Raw genomic sequence first — 26,199 nt, forward strand, 5'->3', positions numbered from 1 at the left:
GTGTGTGGTGACCTCAATCAAATTGGGGATTTTGCCAAATTTGTCGGAATTTCGCTCTTTCAAGTAAAATTTCCTCACATTGGACCTTGAAATATTGGGGCTTTTCCTATTTTGATAACATTTTCTCAGTTGGGACAGATTGGCTGACATTTATGCACTGTTGAACTTGGAATTTTGGGGTTTTGTGCAGAATTTGGTGAATTTCTACAGTGTTTGCCCTTGTGGTGGCTAGTTTATGTATAAACAACAGAGATTTATTACTATTTGAGAAAGAACAGCAGTATATTTGCTGGTTCAGCTTGTGCTTCTGCAGTTTAGTGCATTTACTCGTGTTCATGATAAAAATGGCTACAACTTCTTCTAGTTCAGACATCAAGAGTTTGATGGAAATCAAACAGTTTGATGGTCATGGCTTTGACCTTTGGAAAGACCATATGCAGGGCATATTGTTCTTAAAGGTTTGTGAGGATCCTTTGCAGGAAGATAAACCTGCACAAATGTCTGATGCAGATTGAGCCAGAGTCAACAAAAAGGCTGTGGCTTATATAAAGATGGGTATCATTGATGACATTTTGACAAACATTAAAGGTTTAGATACAGGTTATGCAATATGGGAGAAGCTGAAAACTACCTATGAGATCACCACACCTGTTAATCTGGTGCATTTAATGCACAAGTTGGTGAACATGCGACTGGATGAGTCAAAGCCTGTAGCTGAGCACTTGAGTGCATTTATTGGCATTTTAAATCAGCTCAAGGATGCAAATTTGGATTTTGATGATAAGTTGAGAGCGATCTTTTTTATCATGACACTGCCTGATTCTTGGGAGACCTTGGTGGTTTCTCTCAGCAATAACCCCAATCTCTCATATGATGGTGTGAGGGGTTTAATCTTGAATGAAGAAATTAGATGTATGGCTAGTGGAGAAGGCAGCAACGCAACTTATAATGTAAGAGGTAGGGCTGAAAAGAAAAATGCAAAAGTTGGACAGAGAAACAGAAGCAAGAGCAAAGGAAAGGAAAATAGTGACATTACTTGCTATCACTGTGGTCGGAAGGGCCACAAGAAGCCTGATTGCAGGTACTACAAGAAGGAACAAGAGAGAAAGAAGAATGCAAGAGACAAAAAGAAGAAAGAGGATAAGATAGATGCATCTAAGGCAAGGAAAAGGCCAATGTGGCCTCTAGTGTAGTCATAGAGGAGCTCTCAAATACTGAGGCTGATGTATTATGTGCAGTTGATTATGATGCTCTTGTATGTCACATGCAAGATATGCAAATTACCAAGGCAGATGTGATTGATGCACTTTTTTCAGTTGATGATGGTGTCACTTAGACTTGGATTGTAGACTCTGGTGCCTCTTTCCATGTAACTCCTTGTTTGGAATGTTTTGCTATGTTCAATGGAGCAGTTATGGAAAAATATATCTTGGAAATAACCATGCTTGCAGCATTGATGGGATTGACACTATACACTTGTCTTTAGACAACGAGCAAGAGCTTGTGTTGAAAGATGTCAGATATGTGCCTGGCATCAAAAAGAGTTTACTATCTGTTGGTCAGCTTGACTTGCATGGTTACACTACACTGTTTGGTGGTGGTTTGTGGAAATTGAAAAAAGGTTCCATGCTGATTGCAAAAGGAACCAAGAAGGGCACTTTGTATTATTTGCAGTGTAACGCTTTGAATGGCAAGTTCCTTGTAGTTGCTGAAATTGGTTGTCATTTGGAGTTGTGGCATAAGAGATTAGGCCATATGAGTGAGAAAGGACTTGATGTCCTTACCTCTTTGAAGAGAGTTGATGAAAAAGGCTCTAAACTTAACTTTTGTAATGGCTGTCAGTTTGGAAAGAAAATGAAAATTTCCTTTTACTTTGGTGTCTCTTGTAAGTCCAATGTTTTGGACTTAGTGCATTCTGATGTATGTAGTATGCCCGTAAAATCGTTGGGTGGTGCTGCATATTTTCTCTCCTTTATTGATAATTGTTCCAAGAAGATTTGGATATACTTGCTGAAAAAGAAAAGTGAAGTGTTTGCTGTTTCTAAAACTTTTCATGCATTTGTGACCATTCATACAGGTAGAAAGCTAAAATGCTTGAGAACTGATAATGGGGGTGAGTTCACATCTATTGAATTCAAGTCCTTTTGTGACTTGCATGGTATTAAGAGGGAGCTTACAGCCCCTTACAGCCCTTCTTCAAATGGGGTGGCTGAAAGATATAATAGGACTTTATGCGAAAGAGTGTGGTGCATAATATCCACTGCTAATCTCCCTCATGAATTTTGGGGAGGCACTTAAAACCGCGGTTCACATTTGCAACCGCTCTCCAAATAGGTCCTTAAATAATGGCATCCCTGAGGAGGTTTGGTCTAGCAAATTGGCCTCATATGACCATTTACGCATATTTGGCCACAATGCTTTTGTGCATGTTAAAGATGAGCTGAGGAACAAACTTGACCGAAAATCCACCAAAGGCATCTTCATGGGCTATGGTGATGAGGGTGAATTTGGCTACAGTGTGTGGTTACCTTAGTCCAATAAAATTATTCGCAGCTGTAATGTTGTGTTTAATGAGGCAAAATTGTTGAAAGGTACTTTAGCCTCTAATGAAGATACGAAAAATGTCAAATTTCAGAATTTGCAGCCACCTATTACTTCAGATGATGAGCCTCATGGTGCTGTACCACAGGCTGAAACTGATGATCAGCTGGTTATTTTTGAGCCAGATGATGATGGACAGCAAATAGAAGCACAAGGAGGTCATGGACAGCAAGATAGACTTGCTGATTATGAAAATGCAGGTGCTGGTAATGAAAATGAAGGTGCTGTACAGCATGAACAATATGCTGAAAATGGCTTACAGGAGCCAATAAATACTGAAAACAACATACCTCCATATGTAGACCCAATTCTTAAAAATGTAGATCATTGGGTACGTAGGTCTACATGCGTAAGAAGGCAACCACATAGGTATGACACCTCCTTGCATTATGTGGTGCTTACAAATGAGGGTAAACCTCTTACATATAAAGAGGCCAAGTCATGCAAATTCAGCAGTAAGTGGGAGCTAGCTATGCAGGAAGAGATCAAATCTCTGTATGCTAATGATACTTGGGATCTTGTGTTATTGCCCAAAGGAAGGAAGCCTCTTCCAAACAAATGGGTTTAGAAAGTAAAGACCGTTGATGGGAAACCCAAGTACAAGGCAAGACTGGTTGCCAAAGGGTATGCAAAGAAGGAAGGGATTGACTTTCAAGAGGTCTTTTCACCTGTTATGAAGATGACCACTGTATGTGTGTTTTTTTCTCTCACTGCTGTATTGGACTTAAGAGTTGTACCAAATGGGTATAAAAACAACTTTTCTGCATGGTGACATTGATGAGGAAATCTACATGAAACAGTCCGAGGGCTTTGTAGTTCCTGGAAAAGAGCAGATAGTGTGTAAACTAAAACGCAGCTTGTATGGGCTGAAGCAAGCACCACAGCAGTGGTACAAAAAGTTTGACACTTTTATGCTCTCTCGTGGGTTTACACGCAGCCATGCAGATCATTGTTTGTACATGAAAAAGGATACAGATGGCAGCCCCATCATACTTGTTTTGTATGTGGATGATATGTTGTTAGCAAGGAAAATAAAAACTAGCTTGGATGCTCTCAAAGATTAGCTGAAATCAGCTTTCTCCATGAAAGATTTGGGAAATGCAGAGCATATTTTGGACATGAGGATTTGCAAGGATAGAACGCAAAAATTGTTGTTTTTATCTAAAGAAAAGTACATTGAAAAGGTACTGGACAGATTTTGTTAAGATAAAGTTGTGGATAAGGATAAAAGTTGGATAAGATAAGGACAAGTCAGTATGTGGACAAAAGGATCTCATAGATATCTACTTTGTAAATATCTTAGATATTTAGAGATAAGGCTTACCTACCTCATTTAATGTACTTTGTATATATACAATCACTAGCAATGAAATGCTTAATTGTAGTTCACTACCTTTTCTATATTGTCTCTATCTCTATCTCTTATTGTGCACATTATCCTCTTATCTTCAAGTTCCTGGTTTTCACTACATGGTATCAGAGCACTAGGTCCTATCTTTCTAGCTTATCATATTCTCCTCAAATTCACAAACTACTCGTCCTCCTTTACTCTCATTCTTCCAATGGCTCTCATTAATGCCACCACCTCCTACAACCGACACATCAAGATCGACAAACTCAATGGCAGCAACTATCAAGTGTGGAAGCTAAGGATGGAACTTTACCTATCTCAAGTAAATCTATGGAATATTATCAATGGCAAGGAAGAGTGCCTTGAACAAGGAGCAGACAAGGAAGATTGGATGCAAAGAGATGCAGCTGCGAGAATGGAAATACTTATCCATTGTAGAGATCGCCAAGTACAACTAGTAAGAACAATACCCACTGCAAAATTTGGGAATTCTTCAACAATACATATGAACACACAAATATTGTTTATCAAATGACTATGTTTAGAAAACTAACTACTGCTACTTTTCATGAAGATCAATCTGCCACTAAGTTCTTAGAACAGTGGCAATCTTTGCTAGATGAAACCATAATATCTGGTTTGGTTATCTCAGAAGAATTACAAGCCATGTTTTTACTTTATTCTTTGCCTCTATCTTGGAGAGCCTTTATTACTACTCAAACTTCCACTGATAAACTTAAGCTTCAGCCATTGATTAATAGAATCAAGCAATAGCAAGTCATGAGAGATACTCTTTCTACTTCTTCAAATCAAGAATCCAAGGCTCTAGCTGTAACTGCTTATAACCCAAAACATTTTCACAAAAGAGCTCAACAGTTTCATCAAAAGCCCAAGTTTCCTTCTTAGTCTAACTTCAAAGGGATTCTTGGTAATCCTCAACATAAGCCTAACTCTTACCAGTCTTTTCAATCCCTATCCTCAACAAGAAACCCTCATTATCATCTCATATGTAATGCTTGCAAAAGGCAATGTCATATGGAAAAGGATTGTTGTAAAAAAAAAAAAAGATTTAGCAAATATCAATCAAAAGGTCAGGCTCACTTTGTTAGTATCGGCAATTATGACGTAGAAGAAGAATCAGAAACAATCATCAGCCTAGCCACAAGTTTTTGGGTACCTTCATTCAACTCCAAAGAAGAATATACATGGTTTCTAGATTCTGGAGCTACTCATCATATGACTTTTCACAAGGAATGGCTAGTCAACTTCAAAGAGATCTCTACTCCACTCTGTGTTGCCATGGGAGACAACATCATCCAACAAGCTCAGGGCTACGGCACAATTCAAGTGGAGCTTTCCTCCAATCACATCATCAAGGTACATAGAGTCTATTATGTTTCCAATCTCAAGAAAAATCTATTAAGTATCAGTGAGCTCACTTCTCAATCCTCTCTCACTGCTCACTTCTATAAAGACCATTGCATCTTAGAGCTACTCTCACCTTCTCTCAAACTTACTTGCCCCAAAGAAGGTCAGCTTTATACACTTGGGTATTCACTACTACAACCTTATTCAAATGCTTCAGCTAACTCTACTTCACTCACAAGTCTACCACAAAATGCACTCCTATGGCACTCTAGGCTTGGTCATGTCTCTCAGAATGTTCTCCAACAACTTATTCACAAGAAGCTTGTTCATGGCATTCCACCTTCTCTCTCTCAACTTCCATTTTGTCAAGCTTGTGCTCTCAGTAAGGCCACAAATTTTCCTTATCCCAAATCTTACTCCATTACGACTCAACCACTTCAATTAGTACACTCAGACATTTGTGGTCCAATAAATCCTGTATCTCTCACTGGAGCAAAATACTTTATAGTACTTCTTGATGATTATTCAAGATATACTGTTGTATATTTTCTCACGAGGAAGTCACAAGTCTTCTCCAAGTTTCAAGAATATAAGGAAGCAGTTGAAAATAAGCGCGAGTTACAACTCAAAGCTCTTCGTACCGACAACGGAGGAGAATATACTTCAAATGAATTCGAAGATTATTGCAAGGCCTTTGGCATTCAACATGAGCTTACCATACCACATCACCCATAGCAAAATGGAGTTGCCGAAAGAAATAATCGTACACTACTCAATACTGCAAGAGCTATGCTATCACTAGCTCGTCTGGGAAAAGACTACTGGGAGGAAGCAATTGCTACTGCAACATATCTTCAAAACAGGTTATATTCCAACTCCCTACAAACTAATACTCCTTACGGGTTGTGGTTTGGTCACCCTCCTGACTTATCACATCTTAAAGTCTTTGGATGCATTGCATTTCTTGTCAATCAAGATCACAAATCCAAGTTTTCTCCTAGAGCCACACAACTTATCTTTACAGGATATGGAGAGCCACATGGTCACAAGGCCTATCGCTTCTATGATTCAACTGATAAAGTCTTTATTTATGGCCGAAGTGCCATCTTTTATGAAGATAATCTTCTTCCATCCAACACCATAACATGTCCATCTCTCACACTTTTTCCCGTCAAAGAATCCCCGACATTAGATATGCCTCATACAAACCCAAACATCACTTCAACAACATCCTCTCCATCCAGTTCTAGCCACACCCGCTCTTCACCTTTTTCATCAGTCTTATCTTCTTATAAAAGTTGGAATTCCCTTAAAACATGTGAACAATCCTTATCTCCAAAGGATTCAAACCTTAAGGACAAAACCTTATTAAAACCTTTAGGAGCTATTAAAGCTCCACGCCGTCAACCAGCGCCAATCACGGCTGTTGACGGCGCGAAAAACACTCTTGCAAACAGCGCTGACCGTCAAAACGCCATGCAGGAGCAGCGGCAACACGACGACACACAGCTGTCACCTTCACAAAACGATAGACAGCTCATGGATACCTTGACCAATCCCAGGCCACAAGCTCCTCCACAAAACGACAGGCAGCAGGCCCAACACTACATTCCAAACGGCAGCATTTGGTGCAATCTGTCAACTCCAATAATCCTTTTGCAAGCCAACAAGCTGCCATCATTGGCAAAATCAGATCTCAATCTTCACTTCAAACTCATACTCTCAATCGTCCACAATTTGGAAGTTCCCAAGAAAATCTATATAAAGATCAAGTTTCCATTCAACAAGCTTCATTTCCTCATGAACACTTGCCTCCTCTCCATGCCTCTAATCCCAACTTAGCTCCATCCAGTGATAAACAAAAACCTCGAAGGTCTGCTCGCATAGCCACAATGTCTTCGACATCAAGCAATACTTCTCCTATGGCTCTCATTGTTACAACTCTACGGCCTCCATCTCCAGCTTCTCCATCAATACCGATTACTCTATTCAGTACATCCGACTCCGACACTGAAGAGGTACAATCACAATCAACTCCATGCTTCAAGAACTTATATGATCTTCATCTTCAAGCCAACATTGCCTTTGGCCAAGCTTGAAACTCACCTCCAATCACTATTCCCAAAGCTCCAATTTGTCCTACTGTTACTCAAGCACTTCAAAGTATTGAAGCCTCTCAATGGCAAGCTGCAATGCTTGAAGAATACAAAGCTCTACTTCACAATAACACTTGGAAATTGGTAACCCTTCCTCCTGGAGAATCTACAATTAGCTGCAAATGGGTACTTTGCAAAAAGCTCAAACCAGGTGGCTCCATCGACAAGTACAAAGCTCGACTTGTGGCTCGTGGTTTCGAAGAAATTGAAGGCCTCCATTACGGAAGTACATTCTCTCTTGTACTTTCTTTGTCCTCTTTACGGGTATTACTCTCCATGGCAGCTCATTTTAAATTAATTCTTCACCACATTGATGTTAAGACTGCCTTCTTGTATGGTCACTTAGAAGAAAAAATCTATATATCTCAACCACCAAACTTTGTTGATCCAAAATATCCTACACACGTTTGTCTACTATATAAAGCTCTTTGTGGTCTAAAACAAGCACCTAGGCAGTGGTACACTCGTATTCGTTCTCACTTACTACACCATGGCTTTTGGAGGCTAGAAATAAATCACAACATTTATACTCTTCTTCAAGGCAACATTGTCATTATCTTAGGTCTCTATGTTGATGATATTTTTATTCTTGCCAACACTTCTCATGCAATGTCCAAAGCCAAATCTATCATATCTTCACAGTTTGCTATAACAGAGTATGGTCCTATGCATTACTGTCTTGGTATTGAAATTGAACAATCAACCACATCCATCAAAATGCATCAATATACCTACATTATGTCTATTCTCTCGTGTTATTCCATGCTAAAATGTAATCCCATGGTTACTCCACTTGCCCAAAATCTACAATTGAATCCATCCTCCTCCCATTCTCTTTCAATTGATCAGGCTCGTGAAATGGAGACCATTCCTTACATGGAAGCACTTGGATATCTCCGATATCTAATTACTTGTACCCGTCCAGATTTATCTTATGCAGGACACATTCTCTCCAAGGCCATGCATCAACCCACTTATGAACATTGGAAGCAGCTCAAACGGGGCCTTGCGATATCTAAAAGCAACATCAAATGTGGGAATTTGTTTTACAAAAGACAACAATGATTTTCTCTTACGAGCCTATTCCGATGCAGATTGGGGTGGTGATCTTGCTACCTGAAAATCTCTCATTGGTTTTATCATTACTTTAGCAGGAGGTCCCATCTCTTGGATTACCAAACAACAATACTCCGTTGCACTTTCTACTACTAAAGCCGAATATGTGGCATGCAGCATGGCAGCCCAGGAAATAATTCATCTGAAGAAACTCTTGGAAGACATCAGTTTTGGGTATCAGTCTCAGCAAATTCCAATCTTTACCGACAATAAAGCATCAATCTCTGTCATTCAAGGACCAAAATTAAGCATTAAACTCTGCCATATTGATATGAGATATCATTTTGTACGTGAATTAATTAAAAGTTCCCATATCATCCTTCAATATGTACCATCATGTGACAATGCTGCTAATTTCCTCACCAAATCAGTTTCTCACTTGAAGCACAAAATTGCCATGCAAATCCTTTGCATGATTTGATCGAGAGGGAAAAACATTTAGCTGAATTGATGAATTGAATGTAATTTTTTTTTAAATTTTCTACAGATATTTATGGAATCCTTTTGAGGGGGGATGTTAAGATAAAGTTGTGGATAAGGATAAAAGTTAGATACGATAAGGACAAGTCAGTATGTGGACAAAAGGATCTCATAGATATTCACTTTGTAAATACCTTAGATATTTAGAGATAAGGCTCACCTACCTCATTTAATGTACCTTGTATATATACAACCACTAGCAATGGAATGCTTAACTGCAGTTCACTACCTTTTCTATATTGTCTCTATCTCTATCTCTTATTGTGAACATTATCCTCTTATCTTCAAGTTCCTGGTAATTACTACAGATTTAACATGGTTAAAGCTAAGCCTTTTGGGGTGCCCTTACCTCCATGTCTTAAACTTAGTAAAGCCAACAGCCCAAAAGATGACGTGGAAGCCAATGCTATGAAGGAAGTCCCTTATGCATTAGCTTGTGGCTCTCTTATGTATGCTATGGTTGCTACTCGTCCAGACATTGTTCATGCAGTGGGACTTGTTAGCAGGTTTATGTCAAATCTTGGCAAATCACATTGGGAGGCTGTCATGTGTATTCTTCGATATCTAAAGGGTACACAAAGAAAGTGTACTTGCTATGGGCAGGGTGCACTTAGTTTGCAGGGTTATTGTGATGTAGACATGGTAGGTGACTTGGACACTTGTAGGTCCACTAGCGGGTATGTCTTTACAGTTTTGCTGGTGGGGCCGTTTCTTGGTGTTCCAAGTTGTGGAACATCGTAGCACTGAGTACTACTAAAGCTGAATACATATCAGCCATTGAAGCTTCTAAGGAAGATATAAGGTTGAGCATATACTTGCAGAGGATCTCGGCATGTCTATGGGTACTACAGTATTGGGATGTGATAGCCAGAGTGCTATTTATCTGGCTAAGAATGCCATGTATCATTCACGCACAAAGCATATAGATGTGCAATATCACTTTATCAGATAGATTCTGGAAGATAGTCTAATCACATTGATCAAAATCAAAACACAGGACAACCCTGCAGATGTTCTCACTAAAAGTCTAAGCAAAGCTAAGGATAAGCATTGCATACGACTAGTGGGAGTTGGTTAGAGGTTCACTTCAGACCTTTAAGTGGGAGGTTGTTGGGATAAAGGTCCTTTTTCACCTCCGTATATAGTACATGTGCATTATTTAGTTGTACATGTGAATGCACCCTTACGTGCCCCTAAGTATAAATACATTTTACTCTTTGTGTACCAATGCATGTTGGTACACCCAAAATCGAATCGTACCTTCACTCTCTCTCTATCACTCTCACTCCTCGAATTGCTCCTCACTCCTGCAATTGAGCTCCAACAGAAGAATCATAACTGTAGGTAAAAAATGCATAGTCCTTTTCCACAAAATCGGCTGAAGCATCACCATTAGTAGATTTGTTGGCTAATGTCTCTTGGATAGCCAAACTGGGGCCCTTTTTCTTCTCTTTGGCTAATCTCTTACGGCATTCATTAATATAGTGACCTAGCTTCTTGTAATAAGGGCATTTCTTCTTCTTTTTAGACTTTGCTATGTCTTGGATGGCCTTCTTTGATGGCTGTCCAACATCACCTTTTTGTTGATTTTTTGTATTTTGCTTGACTTTTCCTTTGCCTTTTAACTTGAAAAGCATAGCCACATCTCGTGAATGCAATGCAACATTCTTTTGAGTTTGTTCCGCTTGCAACAAGAGGCCTTTTAACTCCACAAATGCAAGGGGCTGTTGCCCCCCTTCAAAAACAACATCAAAGAGGTGTGGAAACCAAGATACGACTTTGGAAGAGAGTTCAGTGTGATGTTTACTAATTTAGCATCCTGAATGATTTCATCCACATTGAGGAGCTATTGCACAAATCTTGTATGTGAGTAAGGTAATTTGTCATGCTATCACCCTTATTCATATTCACATTGGCTAACTCTCTACAAAGACGGTAACGTGCTGCAAACATACGCTTAAGTACATCTCATGTTGATTTTGAGATCTTACAAGATCGAATGTGTGAAAATGTTCAATCTTTTCACTGACAAGGCAATCAAAGAAAGTGCATGTGCATCTTTTGAGTCCCATCTCCTTTGATCCTTGGTAGGAGGGGGAGGAGGGGCAACAACACCAACAACTTGTCCTCTAGCGTTACCCTGAGGTATTTGAGGTGCAAGATCTCCTAGTCGTTGCAAATCACCTACCACATAGTCCCACAAGTCCTTCACTACAAGAAGGTTGCAGACCATAAAACTCCACAACGGGTAGTTTGATTCATCAAGTTTGTCCTCTTGAGTGAAGACACCAAGGATGTTGCTCTGATCATTAGTTCCCTGACGTGCCATGCTATTAGTAATGGACAAAAATCTACTGCCAAATACTTCTCTATTGAAGTATAGATTGTACTCCTCAAAGTATCTAAAATCCCCTCGAGATTATGCAACAAGTACCAAACTGTCACACAAATGTCAAAGTGTGCTCAATTTGACCCAAATTAGCACTCAATAATCAAGAAATAATAGCAATGCACTGTTGTACCACATCTGCCTCGTAATGTGTGTCCTCAAAAGTACAAATTACAGCAACTTAATGCTGATTCTTACCAAAATTGATTGAATTTTCTTGAAATTTTTTGCTCAATCTGACTATAACAGTAATTAAATGCTGTTGTACTGCTTGTTTGTTGCCTTTGAATGCGTGTTAAGCAAAAGTCCCAAATTTTTATCTAAAATCTCAAAGAGCTTGAAGAAATTTGTACCTTACAGCTTGAATTTTTGCAGTAATTTTGATGCGTGCCAACAGTGAACAACTACTGGAATCTGCCTCATGATGCATGTTGGAGCCTCTAGGACAAAAAGCCCCAAATATCTTGAACAAATGTCGATGAAATCGTGCAATGTCAGCATTTCCAATGAAGATTCGCACATGGGATTGCAAATCAAGCAAAAGCCCCAAAATTTTTGGTGGGAATGTCAAAGAAATTGTGAAATTTTCTTGAATTGGTAGTCAATTTGAACTCGGGGAGCGAAAATTGACAAAAGCCCCAAATTTTGGGTGGCACGAGCTGAGATTCAGAAAGAGATGGCCAAAATGGATAGAAAATTGCGGAAATTTCAAAAAAAAAACACCAAATCTGAAAATTAAGGCTTATGCACTTTTTAGGGTTTGCAAAAAGCGCAGGCAGGGCTGAGAATATGACAGGCAGAGGTGAGAAAATAAGGGCAGAGCTGAAAACAGCAGCAACTCCTCTAAAACAGTAGCTCCGGGGGGCTATGTGCAAGCTGTGTGCGGGATCGTGCATAGGGCTATGCGCAGGCTGAAAACAGCAGCAGCTCGTCCTTCTCTTCCTCCGGCAGAGAGCCAGCTGATAGCAACAGGAACTTAGGTAGGGTGGCACTGGCTAACGGTGGCTGAGAACTGAATTTGCGCGTAGCACCTTGCTCTGATACCAAATGTTGGAAAATGACAGCCAGCTATGGAGGAGAGAAAAGAGAGACATTGAGAGTGTGCTGAAGCAAAAGAGTTGAGTGTACTTGCTGAATTGAAAGAAATAAGAATGGAAGGTACAAGATACAAGGAAGGTCTTAGATAGAACTAGCTCTGACTCAACTAACTCTAAGAGTGGTGACACAACTTATAACTTTAGTTGTGTTCACACTAAAAACTGAAAAAGAACTAAAGACTAAAACATTGGGCACTGCCCATAGAATCGGCAAATTTCAACACAATGCTTGTGTGAAATGGTAGATTAACATGAATGCATGGTGATCAGCTCATGTATGCTGTTTGCACCTTCCCATTGTGAGGATTGACTGATTGGATCTGTCTACTATTGGTGTCACTTTCTCTTCTTAGCCATCTTTTCATCAAGAACACTTTGGGACAATTTAAGAAATATTGCAAGGAGCACCATGGTTGGGGCCAAAAGATATCATTGTGCATGACTCTAGCTCGCATCTGTGAGTTGTTTTTTATTGCGGATTGGTTGTTATCATTAAGTGTATCCAAATTTCAGGTTTCTATTGCCTGCAGCCCTTTGGTATTATGGAAGGCCAGTTTTGAAAACTTCCTCAGAGCCAAAGTTGATGGTGAAGAATAAGAAGAGAGTAGTTGATGGTGAAGAGGGTACAACAGAGTGTGCAGAGAAAACACAAAGTGTACAAACAACTACACAACTAACAAATGAACTTCAAAAATGAAAGATGAATAAATGAGTGGAAACTCGATGAACTAAGTATGTATAGAAATGATTCCAGGAATGCTTAAGGAGTGGAGGGCTGTTCAACAGCTTGTTTCTCAAGGGAGTGCATTGAAGGATTCTGAAGTAGAGATTAACTTTATGCTAAAATCTGAGGTAGCTTAATTTCTGGAGCTTTGTCCAGTTAATTCATTGCTTTTATTCTTGTTGAGATCACTGAATTGTTTATTACCTTTATTTATGGCAGTCTGCTAGTTGGACAACACACACTTGTTCACATCTGTCTTTCATCCTTCCAATCATCTTCACTTCCTGTGCCCTCACTGCCAGTATTCCACTTTTGCTAATTGTCTTCATCTTCTCTTTATTGTTTCAGCATCTTTTCACTCTTTTCTTGCCTGTTTGTGCAGTCTGATATGTTGCTATCATTCTATGCATGGTAAATCTGTTGCATCAACAAATCATACAAGAATTCCTGATTTAGCAATGGTAGATATGAAAGGCAAAGGCCTCTGGTGCAAGTGAAAGGAGAAAATGGGCTTAAAAATTTTTCTGCCCACACATCATTGGTAAAAAAATTCCACATTTCATCAGGTTATATGCAATAATCTAAGTTGTGAGAAATCTCTTTTCTTGCAGTTATGTTGGAGTTGACCTAAGTGGAAGTAGGGACCAATCCTCAATAGGTGTGCAAAGAGCTAGTCCCATTGTGAAAGCAGAGAATAGTCCATGTGTAGTGCATCTAATCTGCATATCCAGCAGTTGCACTTGCAAATTCTGTAAAGGTTACTGCAATTGAAGTCTTTATTGAGGTATACCCACACATAAGTGAGCTGGATTCCTAGTCATGGGGTTCTGCTTTTATGGATTTATCATGTGGGAACAAACACAACTAGACTTCATCAGATTTCCAAACATCAGTTGTCTACTGTCATTGCTGAGGGTGAGACACTACCCCCTGTTCATGAGATATTTCAAATTGCAGCTTATTTCTTCCTAGAGGAAAGCTTCCAGAATGCTGAGCTGTTTTAGAGTGCCAGGTGAACTGACCATTAGACCTGCAAACTGGTTTTAGTGCCAGCTGGCCTGATTCGGACTCTTACCTTAAAGACTGCTCCTATCCTTGAAAAGCAGTGGTACTGTCAAGACTGTTTTACAATGACTATGTACTACTTACTGCTATGCTTGAAAATGGATGCTTTTTAAGTTAGCAGCTATGGCTAAAGATGGCATATGCTTTCTTTGTGAAGTTTATGTAAAAGCTTTGAAATACAACTTTCGTTTGCAGATTATATTTCATGTGAAACAGTGCAAACAAATGCTTCTAAATCGTTGTAGACATGGACCTTGAATGTGATAAAAAGTAGGGCTTTTGCTGATGTTTGACTCTTGGTTGTCTTTGTTGCAGCTCATACAATGGATGGAGCAACAAAAGTTGCAGCATGCATATTATGGTCAAGTGCACTTCTCATTTTTCAGTTGATTCCCTTGACAGAAGGCCTGGAATATCGAGCTTTGAGAAATGATAATAGGAAATGCATGTTCCATGACAAAGATGCATGCAAGACAGCTGAAAAAAACCAGTGTGAGTGGTGTGAATTGCCTCAGGAGTGTTACCATAAAGAAACTGTGAAACAACTAGGCGCTAGTTGTAATGGGTCTCAAAGAAGGCAACTCAAGGAGGTGCAAGATTGTGCAGACATATCTGATAAAGAGAATTGCCTTTCCTTTGACCACTGTAGGTGGTGCAAGAGTAGAACAGTAGATGATGGCTGTTTTAGAGCTTGGGAAGCCAGAAGACTACCCATCCAGGTCTTTGATTGTACAAAGCAAATGCAATAACAATCCGTCCTTCCTTTCTCTAAGTAGTGTAGATGGTAGGTATTCAAGTTTTCATGGAGGCAATGACAGCTCACCTCACACTTATCATACCTCAATTATGAGACATATTCAGAGTCAGTAGTGACGTCATCAGCTGCAAAGCTGAGCTTTTAGCTGCTTTGACCTGCTGAAGTGTATCTTTGTCATGGAAAATGCTGGCAGGGAGGATTTTATGGTTGGTTCATGGATAGACTCCAGGCCATTTCTCATTAGGCTAATCATTGAACATCTCTCATTATGCTGGAAAATGTTCAGAGGTGACATATACTTTTGAACGGAAGCAGAGCACTACAATTTTCCCATTTCGGAAATATAAAACTTCAGTTCTCAATTCTTTACGCCTGTGCTGTGCCTTCTTCCAGAGTTTCTCCATTTGTGGTGGTTCTTTCTTAATGGTTTCTAATCGGCTAAATGCCCATGGTAAGCTAAGTTCAACATCTGAAATCTTCAATATTTCATGGGTGACTTCCAAAAGAATCTCGCAACAATAGGTTATCTCAAGATCTCCAGTAAGCTCGATGGAAAATGAAATGCAGAATAGGTAAAATGAATGTTTCTAGTAATGTAAAATTTCACACTAAACTAAAGAATCAACTGCCAAAATTTTTCTTAAACAGACAGCCAGTGGTGAGAAACTGCTCAACATCCTGTGATTCTCATTAGAAGAGCAGTAGAATTATGTTGTTTTGTTTGAAAGACCTGATCTACTATGTGGTTCTTGTTTCTACCAGTGTTTTTTTCCACTCATTCGCTGTTTTAGCTGGCCTCTCTATAAGAAATGTTTGTCAGCTTTGCCCAAAGGAGCATATGCTTCTACAATGATTATTGGCATACTGGATCATGGGTATCAAAGATAAGTCTCTTAGGAGTGTATTAATAGATTTTTCTTTGGAGAAACAAAAAACATATATCTTTGCCATAAAATGACAGTGCCACTCATTGCTTTAGTATGCTGCTGAGTAACATCATCTACTATAGAAACTTGTTTGAGAGAGAGAGAGAGAGAGAGAGAGTGTGTGTGTGTGTGTGTGTGCCCCAAGTAGAATAAAGAAACAATAATGCCAAAGGAAACATCTAGCTAAGAAACAAGTAATAACTTGAAAAACTATAAAGGCACTAGGAATGTGATATAATGTGAAATTGATATGGATATCACTATTATTCCAAGGTATGTCTAATGGGTCTATCCAACATGGATAGAATTGTTGATGTAGAGCTACTTGATGATGTGCTAATATTGTTTCTATCCTTAGATCGTGTGTCTAGTAGAAAGGTGTTGCTCACAAGAGAGCTATTAGAGGAACCATAAACATGATGTCTGTGTGTGTGTGCATGCGCATGCGTGCGTGCAATCTCCATTCTCCTCGTAACTCTAATAGACTAGTATCAAAGTGGTGTCTGGGAGTCTCCAACTAACATTGCCAGTAGAATTCATCATAGTCTCTGTTTGAGATGAGATTCAACATGCACGAAGAGGTCAATAAATCCTCGAGATAAGCTTGAAAGGACTTACTTTGCTCCATCCTTAAATCTAAGATTTTTTAAAGCTTTGTTTTTAGAAAAAAAAATGTTACACATGCATTTTTGTCTTTTTCAACAAATTTACATTGGTGGTTTAGAACTTACAAAACAAGTCAAGGCTTATAGTGTTCATTGTATAGACAATGTATACAAGTTACTAGGCATTGTTATTTTCACATTTTTGGATTTTATTGTTGGTTGCTATTAGGATTGGTTGAATATTGATGCATTGGCCAAAGCTATTATTATGTTGCACTTGGCAGAATCAATATGTTGATGATGGATGGTACTACTATTGCCTCTTGCCTTAATGAAATCGATGATGGATGGTACTACTATTGCCTCTTGCCTTAATGAAATCAATATCATATTTAGTCAGGTGCAAGCCTAAAAGTTGAAGTTTGAAAATGAGGTTAATACAATCTTGTTGTTGTACTCCTTGTCTCATTATGAGATGCCTTTACGATAGAAATTAGTAAATCAACTCTAGATAATGTGCTGAAGTTAATGATGTTGTGGATAGGTTGATAATTGAAGAGATACGTAGAAAATTCAAAGATTAAGGTAGAAATGTGTAAAAATGTTGGATCTAGAGCATGGCAGGAGCTATGGAGGTTGGAAGGTAAAGACTAAATTCATGTTGACATGGACAATGAGTAGACAATTGTTACACAAGTGAATTAGGTTCCAAGATAGAAGCTTGGACTCATAAAAACAATCTTGTGTATTTGACTGACAATGACACTAACTGAAAGAGGAAAGTATCATGATATTGTATTTATCATTATGAAAGCGATAGTCAAGTATAATGCTTTATAGAAGTCGGGTTATTCCACTCTCCTCACTGTGCATATGGGATTCATGACATGTCTTCCTGGGGCATACATAATTTGTCATTTCTCAATACCCCCCCCCCCCCCCCCCCCCCCGAATGATGAGTTCCTACACTTGCTGACTTGTGCCCCCCCTACATGATGACATGGCCTGGGAGACTAGCTCATAGGCAGTCTAGTCAAGTTAAAGCTTGAAACTTTATATCTTTGGCAAGGGTTTTTACAAAGCAAATATACTAAGGGAAAAATAGAGATCCACTATGGGAAAAACATATGAAAGATACAATGAAAATTCTTTAGAATAATATGTCAGAGTTGTTGATGGTAGCAAAAGTATCTTCTTCTTTTTCTTCTTCCTCATTCATGAACTAGTTCTAGTGGTGATCATTCTACATCTGCTATGCTCTTTTCTTGTGGAAACATTCACTAGTCATATGGCCAGTATTGCCATAGTAATAACATATAATCCGATCCTTCTTGTTGTTGGTGTTGAGTCCTTGATCACAGTCTCTTGCTCCATAAGTGCCCTCGGTATATAAGAGACTATTGTTGGTGGTGTGTTCCTTTGCATCCTTACTTTTAACTTTGCTTTCTCCATCAAGTAGTGAGTGCTCAATATCCTTAAGTGAGAGACTTGGAATATTACTTAGGGTGGACACAAGATTCTTATATGGATCCTTATTTAAACTTGCAAGTAGTATGGCTATTGCTTCATCTTCATCAATATTCTTATTAAGAGTTGCAAGTTGGGTCTCTAGGCTCTTGAACTTGTTAATGTGTATGGCCATAGAAGCACTATCTTTTAAATCCACTTTATAAAATTGCATGAGTAATTTTACCTTTGAATTCTTTGCTTGGGTACCAAAGATCTTATTAAGTTCCTTCCAAGCAGTTCTAGCATCTCTGATGCCAGAGATATGATGTAGCACATCATCACTTAGTCCCCAGGCAATGATACATGATACCTCGTTATTCATCTTCTTCCATTCTTTGGTTTTTTGTAGAGCTACTGCAAGGATCCCACTTTTTGAATCTTCTTTCCCGCCATCTGCATCACCTTCATCATCTTCAAAGACACTTAGATAGAAAAAGGAGTGAGTTGCTTGACTTTTGTATAACAATATATGTGGATCTACACTTGCAAAGTCTATAGAGGGGTATCTTATTTTATCACATTCATTTATAATACAACTAAGAAAGTGTGGGTACTATGGGTAGGGAAGATGAGGATTTTATAAATTTCAAAAAAAAACATTGCTTGTAGAAAATAAGTATAACAAGAGAATTTAGTTTCTTTGAATTTATAATGGTGGAGAATATATCAAAAAAGTTTGTGAAGCACTTGGGATAAACAGGGAGCTCATTGCACTTGGTTACCTTACCCAAAATAGTGTTGCAAAGTTTATGAATAAGATGATAAGTGAAAGGATGTTGAGTATGCTATTTAATATTGGTTTTACTCAAGGATTTTGGGTTGATGCTATGGTGACTGCTTACATTTGATAAATAAGTCGCCTAATACTATGTTGTATGGTGGCATGCATGAAAAGACATGTTTAGTGGGCAAGAAGCCCTCTTATGATTACTTAAAATTATTTGGATGTAAAGTTTATGTATATGTATCAATGGAAAGGCGTAGTAAGTTAGAGCCAAAATCCACTAAAGAGATTTCAGCCTAGGGTTGATTATGTGATATTGGAAAATTGTGGGGAGCCATCTTGCTACAAAGAGACTATGACCCGTGATGATGGGCTTACGTGGGAACTAGACTTGGGAGTTAGTTCCTTTGCCAAAGGATAAGAATGCTTTTCTATATAAGTGGATTTACAAATTGAAGGTTGAAGGTTGATAATGCTAGGCTAAAGTACAAGGCGTGTTTGGTAGCCAAAGACTTCAAGTGTGAGAAATGTATGGACTTTGGTTAGATATTTTGTTATCCTGTTGAGCATGCAACGTGAGCTACGTATTTTTTGAATTATGATGGTTTTGGAAAATGAGAGCCGAGTTCTTTCTCGTGAAAATTCTACACACTATTTTTGAAAAACCCAAGTGAGTCCATAAGAACATTCTACACACTATTTTTGAAAAATTCTACACACTATTTTTGAAAATTCTACACACTATTTTTGAAAAACCCAAGTGCATGCAAAATGGGTGGACATGGAAGAACTAGAGTGGAATTGATACCTAGAAAAGGGTGAAACCCTAACCAAATGTGTATAAAAATCATGAGAATTAATATAGGAGCTATTCATGCTTGTGGCACTTTGCTCCTATCTTCTTTTATTGTTCTTGTGAGAGTGTGGTGGAGAGGAAGAGAGCGAGTAAGTGTGAGAAAGTGAGAAACAAGGAAAGAAGCTTTCTCCCTTCTTACCCATCTACTTCTTCTCATTTCATTGTGTTGAGTATAAAGGGAGTGAGCCTTGAAGTGAAAGCGCATAGAGCAAAAGCAAGAGCTATGGTGGAAGAAGCAAGAGTAAGAGAGAGAGACACACAAGATGTGGGAACTCCAACAATCACAATATGTGATCGGCCTTCCCTTTATTTAAATGTCACTGAAAGAACAAAGAATGAAGTGACAGTGATGGGTGCCCACCACTTATAGTGTATAAGTGTATGGGTTTACAGATAGTGTCAGTGTAACTAATACATGGGCATCTAGACACAGGTGTCTTTACCTCCAATAACCTCCCACTTAAAGGCAAATGTGCCCATAGTGAGAGGAGAGAACAAGAAAAAAGTGACAACATATAAATGTACGCAAGTATAACAAGATGAGGAAAAACATAATCTCATCCAATGCCCATCAACTTCCTAAGGAAGGTAAAATGCTCCGTTGTGATAGACTTTTAGTGAGCATATCTATAAGATTTTGGCTAGTTAAGATCTTGACAAGCTCAACGGACTTGCCCTCAATGATCTCTCAAATAAAGTGGTAATGCACCTCAATGTGCTTCATCTTCACATGGAAGATCAGATTCTTGGCCAACTAAATAGCACTCATAGAATCGGAATGCAATGTAGGAACCGCATCACTAGTGCCAAGGTCTACCACCATATAGCCTAACTAGAGAGCCGCCTTGCAAGCCTCAATGGCTGCAACATCCTTTGTCTCTGTAGTAGATAGGGAAATGCATTTTTACACCCTGGACATACAAAAAACAACATCTCTAGCAAAGATGAAGACATAGCCAGAGGTGGACTTCCTGTTGTTTGCATGTCCTGCATAATTAGAGTTAGTGTAACTTGGTCACCATGACCAATGCACATAGTTATTGTTGTTACAATATAGGCATGAGAATTCACCCTAAGCAAGGGTATATGAGAGTAAATGGATGTGAATGGCCTTAAGGGGCAGGGAAAACCCTAACCCTAGCTTGGCAGTGGCTATATAAACAGCCTATGGGTCACTATCAAGTGTGAGACAGAGTGTATCCAAGTTGTACTTTGAGCAACTTAGTAAGCAAGATTTTGTTCTTGTACTTTGAGCTCTCATCTCCCTCTTATGCACATTCTTCATGTTGCAAATCTGATTTTTTCCACATGGTATCAGAGCCTCCTCTGATCCTTTTAGCTTCCTCTAACCTCAACTTCACTAAGTACACAAGAAAAGCTTCATTCTCTCATCTTGAACCTTCAACCTCCATAGCCAGCTTGACCCCTTGACCTTGGAGAACCTGGGGAAGCTAAAGGAGAGCATTTCAACTCTTGACTTCAACTAAGGACTTCTTCCCCAACACAAGCACTTCATCATGGTATGTTAGATGTAGGGATTAGTTGGCGTGGAAGGTGACATTGTGCAAATCATCAAATCAACGCAGATCTGCAAATGTCAACTCCTAGACCTCAGCGCGGCCTGTAGATGCAGCAATCCTTCCAACCACCATAGGACTTTCAAAGCCCTCCCAGTGGGCTATCTCCCTCTAAGAGGGTTTGGTGAAATTCTTCGTGTGGTGGCTACAATCAACCAAAACCTAACTATCTATTTCTTGGCAGCCATAGCTAGGAAGCTTTAAGCTTTTTCATTCTTCAAAATTTTCAATGTCTAAGCACTAACATTGATTCTAATCACTAATTGATTTTCTCCAAAGTTAGTTGAAGGTTTGAAAGCTCTATTTCAAAGTTCTTACCCTCGATGGATATCTTTAATTCATTAAACAATCCGCATCTTACATCTCAAGTGGCATAAATCTTGAGATGAGTGCTTGTAAGCACTAATGTTGCATTTTACAATCATGCTGCTAGCTGGATATTAACACAATCTAGTCCTTTTATCAGAAAATTAAATCCATCAAGTGCTTTATAACATTTATCTCTTCTTGCTTGGTTGTAAGGCTATGTGTACACCTATAAACACATAGACCATATCCCAATATTAGTCTGCTAGTACATAAGAGATATGAGTGTTATTGTACTCTCCTTTGATTCATCCAAGAGCATAGAGTTGATCAATAAGCCATGCTCCACTAAGTCAAGAAGAGCCTGAAGTCCAGTCAAATCTCACCTTGTTAAAACCTAGAAAAACAATAAAGCCTAAATCAAGGGTTTCTTGAAGAACAAGACCTCCTAAATCCTATCTTGAGATATTTCATATGTATGATTTCCAACTGTTTTCAACTCTACAACTCTAAGACTCGGCTATCAGTTCTGCTATTTGGTTGTACTTGGCCACCTATAAAGGACTAGACACTGTCATTACTTAAGGCAATTCGTAAGACCTTCCTATAATGGCCATTGTCTATGCAGATGTAAGGCCAAAGAGACTATTAGCCCTTCATAAAAGGGACCAAAGTAATTGACCCATCCAATCCCCTTGATGTAGAAGATGATAAAAGGACTTAGGCCATTATCATGCTTCATTTAGATGAATCTTTAATTCATCATATCGACCAACTCTCCAATGCCAAGGAAAAGTGGGATGAGCTTGAAAGGCTTTACGGTGCTACAGGGAAGAACTCCAAGATATTTCTCAAGTTTGAGTTTTTCAGCTTGGAATACAAATCGAGAGAAGATCTAAGTAAGTTTATTTCACATATGAAGGGGCTTATGGCACAGCTTGCCTCCATTCAAGCATCCATCCATGATGAAGATGCCATTGCCATCCTCCTAAAGTTTGTGAAGAAGGTTTTTCCAACCCTTGTAACTACCCTAACTAATATCCCGAACCCAACTTTGGCAAGTACCATCTAGTCTTGCCTAGATGAAAAGAAGAGAAACCATACTGAAGGAATTTCAGCAGTCACTTCCCATGAGCAAGTGTTAGTCCATGCCGCTTCTACTAAGTACTCCTTCTGTCACAAAAAAGAGCATATTGTAAGCAATTGATGGAAGAAATACCCTGAAAAATGAAGTGCAACAAATGCAAAAATACAGGGCATATTACCATTATAAGTGTCCCAGTGTTCCGCCAGTATCTAAGGAATTGGAGACCAACTTTGCCTCTCAATCCACAGATGACTAACTCTTTTGAGTCTTGTAACATCCTCTACCTATGAATATCCTTGTAGCTTGATTTATAAAGGCATCCCATTTGATTGAGGGGGGGAACTTTAGCATGTCTTGTGATGCAATGCCACCCTGGCATTGAGAGGGGGTGTTACAATATAGGCATGAGAATTCACTCTAAGCAAGGGTATATGAGGGCAAATGGATGTGAATGTCCTTAAGGGGTAGGAAAAACCCTAACCCTATCTTGGTAGAGGCTATATAAATGGCCTATGGGTCACTATCAAGTGTGAGATAGAGTGGCTTCAAGTTGTACTTTGAGCAACTTAGTAAGCAAGATTTTGTTCTTGTACTTTCGCTCTCATCTCCCTCTTGTGCACATTCTTCATGCTGCAACTCTGATTTTCCACAGTTGTGCCCTTCAGGTACCTCATGATACCCTTGATGGCATCCCAATGTCGTCGACTAGGTGTAGCCATATAGCATGCCATGACTCCTATTGCAAATGCTATGTCAACACGAGTGACTATCATAGCATATATCAAGCTGCTCATTGTAGATGCATAAGGGATCTTGGCCATCTCAGCCTTCTGCTCATCAAACTGCGAACAATTGGCCTGACTAGTCTTCATGTGAGAAGGTAAAGGATAGCCAATAGGCTTAACATCCTGCAGATGAAAACACTCATGGACCTTTTGAATGTACTCCTTCTACAACAAGTAGAGTGATCACACGTAATACGCATCCCAAGAATATGTGAGGCCTGTTCCATGTCCTTCATCTCAAAGCTCTTCTTGAGCTAACCTTTCAAGGCTTCCAACTCATCATGAGTACTCCCCGCAATCAACATATCATCCACATAGAGAATCAAAATCATAAGATTACCATTAAAATTATGACTAAAGCTTTTCTCCACAAGATGTCGGGTTCAGCTCCTCAATGCCGATGCAATGGCCCTATGATATCAATTGAAGGGAGTGAGCCCTTGAGTGGAAGCATGGGGGCGAAAGTAAGAGCCATGGTGGAAGGAGCAAGAGCAAGAGCAAGAGAGAGAGAGAGAGAGAGAGAGAGAGAGGATGTGGGAACTCCAATAGTCACAATGTGTGACCAACCTTCCCTTTATTCAAATGTCACTAAAAGAATAAATGATGAAGTGATACTATGATGGACACGTGCCTATTGCAGTGTATAGGTGTGCATGTATGTGGGTACTATCAATGTAACTAATACATAGGTAGCTAGGCACAGGCGTCGTTACCCCCAACAGAGTACATGTGGGCACAAGAATGTGAGGCTGAGAGTGTGAGAGGGTGAGGGACTTATGTGTGAAGCACTCCTCTCTCTTCTTCACTATTCCCCCATGGTTGGCTTCAACAAAACAGTGTGGGCAGCAACCACCAGTTAATATTCCTATGCATGGACAACCTTCCAATATGGGCAACACTCATTTTCAGCCTCAAGGACATTATTTCTAGCCACAAGGTTATGGTATGCAGTATGGACAACAAATCCCATATGCACAAGAACTTGGAATAATAAATTCCCTAGGCAATGTTCAATTGGTAACTCTTTTGGATAGCAACACCATAATGGACAGCAGCACTACAATGGGCAGCCACCTCAATATGAGAGAGAGTATAAAGAGAAAATTATCATTTCAAATTTCAAAGGAGAGAATCCTTTACCCACGGAGTTGGAGGAGTGGTTTGACAAATTGGAGATGTACTTTTCCCTTTATCCAAGGCCTAAAAATGCCAAAGTGAAGTTTGCAGCCCTTTATTTAGAAGGCTATGTACATACTTGGTGGAGATATATGACAAGAATCGGGCATGACTTCTTATCTTGGGAAGCACTAAAAAATGCTATGATTGAAGTTTTCGTCTCTCCCATTGAAAAAGAGCACTTGGAAAAGAAATGGTATGCCCTTGAGCAACGTGGTCTCTCGGTTAGAGAGTATTCAAATCAGTTTTTAAACCTCTCAATGTATGTTCATGGAGTCTCCGATAGTGCCAAATTGAACAAGTATATATTTGGTTTGGAGTCTACCTTATCATTCGAAGTTGGAGCCATGAAGCCTACATCTTTGCAAGCTGCCATTCAATTGGCTGAGCGTTATGGACAGAAATACAAGAGTTTCTAGCCAAAAACAAGGCATTTATTTTAGCCTACACATTCCCCAAAGACATCAGGCCATTATGGGCATGTAAGGCTGATTTTCAACATGGTGGGAAGCCAATAAATGTTCATAGCAATACCTACAGCAAGATACCAACTTTCCCCACTGTTTATGGACCAAAGCAGGGTAGCAATTTTAGATCTAATGCTAAAAATAAGTTTGATGGAAAAAGGACTGATATTAGTGCCAAAATTTTAGCCCCTATCCAAGGCAAGCATGTGTCTAATGACAAGCTCAAAGAAATGTATGCCAAAGGACTATGCTTCAAGTGCGGGGAGAAATGGTCACGTGATCATAAATCCAAGTGCAAGGCTAAGAATTTGAAGGTTAGCATGATTTATGAAGATGACTCTGATGCCGAACCTATTGAGGGGAGTCTTGCACAGCTTGAAGGCTCTACCGCTCAAGAAGAGATGCATGAAATTGAAGAGAGTATCCATGATGAGTTTTATGACCCAATGGATGGCTTTTTTTTTTATCCGGGCAGTCATTACATGGATGGTTCATGGACTAATTTACATCCTTCAATATGTTCCATATCAAATGATGCATGGAGTGGTTCAAGAGGGGACAATACCTTACGCCTCAAAGGCCAAATCAAGGGAAGGACCGCTCACATGCTCATTGATACAGGCAGCACACATAGCTTCATCAATTCCAAATCACTCAATGGGTTGAAATTGAGTACACATGATATGCCTTCTTCCCTCAAAATCCAAGTGGCAAATGGAGATTTTGAAAATAGCAATCAATGCTTCCCAAATGTTCCTATTACTCTATCTCCATTGTGTATTACATCAGTGAGTTTAATCGCATTAGAAATGGGTCCCATTGATATTATACTTGGCTGCAATTGGCTGAAATCTTTGGGCAGATTTACTATGGATCTTAACAAGCTGGAAATGGAATTTCAATGGTGTGAATAGCAAGTAACTCTACATGGTGTTCAAAAGAAGAAAATGGAGGTGATTAGCCCCAAGAACATTAAAAAGGAGATAAATGCAAAGGCATGCATATTCACTATTCTTCTTTCAAAGATTGATGAGGATCAGCCCTCTCCTCCTACCAATGACATAGATCCATGTCTTT

General features: G+C 39.3%; 1 protein-coding gene across 2 annotated transcripts in view; it reads left to right on the plus strand.

Annotated features, from left to right (window-relative positions):
- LOC148037746 (uncharacterized) overlaps nucleotides 1-13,410 on the plus strand; it is a 53,880-nt gene extending 40,470 nt beyond the window's left edge. The window contains exon 2 of one of the 2 annotated variants that reach the window (XM_087676708.1): nucleotides 13,313-13,410. In XM_087676708.1, the coding sequence (XP_087532834.1) occupies nucleotides 13,313-13,322 (10 nt within the window). In that variant the 3' untranslated portion in view covers nucleotides 13,323-13,410. The other variant, XM_087676706.1, reaches the window with a different exon arrangement.
- Nucleotides 13,411-26,199: the final 12,789 nt, after the last annotated feature.

Source organism: Lygodium microphyllum, chromosome 4, assembly GCF_053477565.2.
Source record: "Lygodium microphyllum isolate KBCC chromosome 4, Lygodium_microphyllum_v1.1.10, whole genome shotgun sequence".
NCBI classification, from domain to species: Eukaryota; Viridiplantae; Streptophyta; class Polypodiopsida; order Schizaeales; family Lygodiaceae; genus Lygodium; species Lygodium microphyllum.